Consider the following 5547-nt stretch of genomic DNA (forward strand, 5'->3'; position numbering starts at 1 on the left):
CATGCTCTAGCCCATTGAACAATAAAATTTAAGTATATTACATGCAAGGTAAGATAATGATGATGCTTATACACGAGCTACACACTAATGCAAAATGGGATATCAAATAGCATTTTTTTAACTGTTCGAACATATCAGAAAGTCTTCAGATTCCAGTTACTTTCGAAGCCAATATCATGGATATCTTCCACACACCCACACATCACGCTCAAGTCAGGGTTTTGCTGAAAAAGACATTGAATGTAAGTGTGAAATCTGGAAACACTATTAAAGGAATATCGGTAACGGCTGGCTAATCATATTTTACAATACCTTTGTAAGAAAGCAACAGCTGTCACGTTCCGCAACAAATGAGCAACTATTGATCATACATTGTTGGCAAATAAGCTACAAATACCTGCATTCTGGATAAATATCCAAGGAGAAACACTGGAACCACAACGCAGTCATAAAGGTAAATTACGATAAATTGAAATTGTATAACAATTGAATGGAAAACTATTTCTTTATTACACTGTAATATCGACGTTTCGGTATAGATCCTTATACCGTTGTCAATTAGCTACACCGAAATGTCGCTTTTACAGTATAAAAAGAAGTTGTTATCCATAAAATAAAACATTTTGTCTTTTTGTCAACCGTCAGGTTATATGAGTGAGTGAGTGAGTGAGTTGGGTTTAACGCCGCTTTTAACAGTATTCCAGTTATATCACGGCGTGCCAGCTTAATGTGGGAGGAAAGCCCGAAGTGATGCAGGTCTAAGACGTTTACCACTTTGGTGAAACCCACGAGCACGGGTATGGTGCTGACAAAACTAGGAACATAATCGGGGCGAACCGGGATTCGAACCCACAATCATAGGTTTCTGGCGTGCCCAAGGGACGCAACTCTGCACAGCGAATCGCGGCGCCTTAGACGACTGGGCCACCCGTGCCCCTCAGATTATATGAAAATGCGACATGCTGGTAACGCTACCTTGAAAGCACACAGTACATCAACTTTTTACAATGGAGAAGATTCCATCACCTAGGTCGTAAACACATAAATATACACTCCATTGCAAGTATTGAAACACAGGATTTGTTGGCCTAATATTGACATGTTAATTTCGGGATCTGAAGGCCTGATACTGAGTTATACACGGAAATGGATGGTATGATATTGAGATGTTATGTACATGACTTGATAATCTTAAACATGAAGGTAGTGTTAGTTTAAGTTCTTGTACTTGAAACTTATTTGATATTTTTGAACTGAATCTGCCTGTTGAATCTTTTTCTATGCATACACATTCAGATTCAGACAAAATACTCTCCACAAGACTGTATGACAGAAGGGATGACGTAAACTTTCCAAAAGTCAATTTTCCCTTTTGGTCGAGCAATATTCCAGCAGCACTAGACTTCGGTGTCTACATTTTACAACTTATGAAATACAATCGAGCCTGCTCTTTCTACGAAGATTTCAAGGAGCGTCATATGATCAGAATTTGTTTGATCAAGGTTACAACATTTCAGGCCGCGCCAAAGCTTCAAAAAAGTTTTATAGTTGAGATTTAACGCATCAGTGCCAAAAATGATGTACGGTGCATTTCCCTATGTTCAATTGTACCGTATTACCCACTGGGTTAGAAATAACTGCGTTCATAAACAGAGTGTGAGCTTTAGTGCAAATATCACTTCACTCATCCGGACGTCATTATTGATATCATTCGAATCTTATTGTGAGGTTAGGTCGAAATGACGTCACACTAGTAACGATGTCATAGTTGAAGATAGTTGACGTCATTCCACAATCGTGGTTTCAATAACGGCGGTCGTGATAAGCTCATTTTTCTGAAGGGAAGTTAAAAAGGATTAAGAAATAATGGGTAATAAAGAAATTATTACACTTTCATATGTGTCATACAGATTTCACAAAACTCTTGTAAGAATTCACGTAGTACCCTCGGTCTCGCTCGGAAAATACAAGAAAAATCGTAAAATCGGTATGATACACAGGCTCGTATAATTATCTCTTTGCTCATGCTATAGTTGGGATCGTACAATCGACTCCGATTTTAGTAGAGATTTCTAATGAATATGGACAGAGTTTTTTTACTTTTATTTACATTAATTGTGGTGTTCTAAGCAATATGCAATTTAATTATGCATAGCAATAAAACCGGATTTTCATTTGAATAACTCAAAGAGGATTCGCCATGAGAGTGTTTATCAAGAAGACGGGCGTGGCAATAGTCACGTGTTCCTCGCTGGTATTGCTGTTCATTCTGAGTAGGCTCAGTCGTCATGGAACAGGAACATTGGCATCAGGAAACTCAAAGACAGGCAGAACAGTCGGAGCCTTGGTGCATGTCATCGAAGAGCACCACGAAGGTACGAGGTGTTATTGAACGTGACATAGTCATTTTCATAAGACAAGTTTAAAATATCTAACATTAAATTTGCACACCACCTAAAACATGATGGACATATTACTTATATATTTCAATTCGGGTGTCTAACTCAAATTCTCAAAATTAAGCGTACGTTTATTTGGGGTATTTTATTACGAGTACGGGATGATTTTCATCATGCGACAGTTTTATGGATATTTTACAGCAGCATCTGAATTGTAAGCTTCTAATTTTGATGTTTCCATGATACAATACTTTAAGGGGTTTTCTGCATATATTTACTCCATACTCTACTACAACCATAAAACGATACTTAGGTTCAATGCTGTTGATGAATCATTATTGTTTTCAAGATCAGTCGTAAAAGCTGTCCATTATAACCTTTGTAATATAACATTCTATAACAATTTTTCAACAGCTCTCGTTTACTGGTTTGCTGCTGTCGAGAATGGCGCTTTACCGAAGCAGGGGAATATCCTGGTAAGGAATAATCATAAGGTCCTTTTTCTTTAGATGAAGATGATCAATAAAAACGACAGCATTTTGCAACTACAAAATTAAGAAACAATCTACTGTGCTGCCGATGTGTTAACGTGTAAAATGGTATGACAGATTTCTTTCATGTTGTTAAACACTAAATTTCCGTCATCAGAGCTTTCTAAAAATAGATATTGCTAATAATCTGCATCTGCTTATCACAATATGTCACAGCTCCAAGGCAGTCGGGAACAAGCTTATATAAGCACCAATTTACTTTCAGCATCTGACATATGATGCTAAACAGTGTCCCAATTCACATTTTTACATAGAACCCAAGGCAGGTCTGACGTTTTCTACTAACCAGTTGTTTCATCCACAGTTTCACATAGACGGTCACTCAGACGGTGCTGATCCCTTCGACAGACACAGAAATCCTGTGTACAGAATGCCTAGGAACGGAAATGAACTACGGTTGATGATGGAGAAAAACGACGTCTTTATTCAGGTAACATAATCAGGAAGTATTAATATTGTAAACACGTCTTTTTTCAAGCGTATGTTCATGAAAACTGCACGTGGTCTCGCTCTTTGGCAATAGTTTGTTTGTAAGATATATACGTGCCTTCTGACTGGTTTACTGTGTTTTTGCACATCACTTTGTTCCTGATTGGAAACGAGTCTTCTTGTAGCTTACACAGGGGGCTGTCTCAAATAGGGGTTTCGTTTCCAAGGAGTTCAGAAATTTAATTGTATCACCATTTTAATAGATGTGGTTAATTTGTTAAAACAGAAAGAAACTCTTCAGCAATCAAAGGCCTGGTCAAGACAGTCCAGAAATTGTATGGTAGACGTTCAGAGGAAATAAGTTAATATAACACGTTGCTTGCCAACATGTAATCCCATACTATAACCTCAACAGGGAGTTTTCTCACCTCCTCACCGGCACATGTTTAATTGGATCGGTTGGTCATGCTTGGTGACTTGGTTGTCAACATGATATTGTACCACAACGACGTGGATCATTGTTCATTACTGACCACTGGGTTGTCCGGTCCATACTCCATCCATTTATATAAGTTCATCACTATTTTGCCTTTCACGCCCAGTGACATCTGTTTCGGCAGACTGATATATACTCTGGCGTTGACGTTTTGAATTTAACTTCAAAGTATTCACACGCAGTGAAAAGGCAAAAAGAGAGTTCATGTTTTCAAAAGAAAGACAGCGTTTATCAACCTATCAGAGTGTGGCACGTATTCCTATTTGTTTTACAATAACGGGTAAAGAAATCTTTGATATATCGATATTATAACCGACACTGACTACTAACTACTAAGACGCTGTGTTTCCTTACTTAGTACCATACTGATCCAAATGAAAATTGTATGTGTTTGAAGGCAGCTGCCGGTACTGGGTTGATAAATCGCTTCATCTGGGTTTGGCCACCCTACTGTGAGCAAGAGAAGCCTTACGTCTCCATGAATCTGGAAGCTGGGTTAATGTACACAGAAGACGGCGAATTGGTCGCATGTTACTGTATGCAGTCAAAATATATACCTGTACAACATCCTTGTTATTGGATAAAACGGGCTGAGCATGTGGATGAAGATGAAACCTACTTTCCCATAGACAGGAATAGCTGTCATGACATGACCCTGGGCGGTATTGTGGAGGTCGTGAGTACAGACAAGGCCATAGAGCTAGCCAAATCAGGCAGCTGGATCAAAGCGAGTGACAGCGTCATCCTGGACATTGACGAGGACTACTACGCATGTGAAGCTGTGTCCGCTCCTCTGTACGATGCTGGGATGAATGAGGAAGCAATTGAAGATCTGTCCTACTATATTGGAAAGGTTTTGTGTACTGACAATGCAAAGGATGAAATGGAAGCTGATAGGTACTTTCAGAAACTTCTCAAAGCTGTGCAAGAAACTCAAGAACGCTGCCGAAGTGGCCGTCTCGGAGAGGAGACATGTGTGTCTAAACATGCGTTGACAGAAGCAGTATTAGATTTGTTGCCAGATATGACGACAACAAGAGATTTCATGTGTTTTCCAAAGGAGTCCACCCTGGTCATGTTTGTGAACCTTGTCGAGCATTTGTCACGATGTTCTAACACACAACTCCAACACATAGGAACCATTGGAGTTTGTATGTACACGTCCCCTAGATCATCGAGTTTCAATCGTAATGACGGAATGATTCTTTGTAAAGGATGTAATGGACCAAACAGCACACACGTTATATACCACAGCACAGACGAGGCTGAAATTAAAGCCTCTACCAGACATATCAAGGCAGTGTTAACACAGCCTTTCATCCCAAGAGTTGTAACAGTGTGTAGGTCTGTGCGAGATGGTTACACTCCAAGAAAGGAATTCCCATTAATAGAACTCGGGTTGCTGGATGCTCTGAAAGCGGTGTACCCGGACGATGTGAGAAGCGACACAGTACACTATGACAGTGAACTTCTGGGAGGGCGTGAAGGATGGTACTTCAGATATCACCGCTGAACATTGCACGTTCGTGGTGGTAGATCAATAGGAATTGGTAATATACGAGCAGTCTTATAAATGCATTAGCCATAAACGTGTACGTGACTGCATGCGGTTGTGTGTTCACCAAGCACCCGTTGTTGATTTGAGGATTGCATAAGATGCGACGAATAACTT

At 39.6% G+C, this 5547-nt stretch overlaps 1 protein-coding gene across 1 annotated transcript; it reads left to right on the top strand.

Annotated features, from left to right (window-relative positions):
- Positions 1-416: 416 nt before the first annotated feature.
- On the top strand, positions 417-5547 carry LOC124141181. The gene is made up of 5 exons (XM_046509118.2): positions 417-454; positions 2191-2375; positions 2814-2875; positions 3255-3380; positions 4273-5547. The coding sequence occupies exons 2-5, from the start codon at positions 2201-2203 to the stop codon at positions 5386-5388; spliced, it is 1479 nt and encodes a 492-aa protein (XP_046365074.2). The 5' UTR covers positions 417-454; positions 2191-2200; the 3' UTR covers positions 5389-5547.

Source organism: Haliotis rufescens, unplaced genomic scaffold (genome assembly GCF_023055435.1).
Source record: "Haliotis rufescens isolate VD_foot unplaced genomic scaffold, xgHalRufe1.0.p SCAF_11, whole genome shotgun sequence".
In the NCBI taxonomy this organism is placed as follows: Eukaryota; Metazoa; Mollusca; class Gastropoda; order Lepetellida; family Haliotidae; genus Haliotis; species Haliotis rufescens.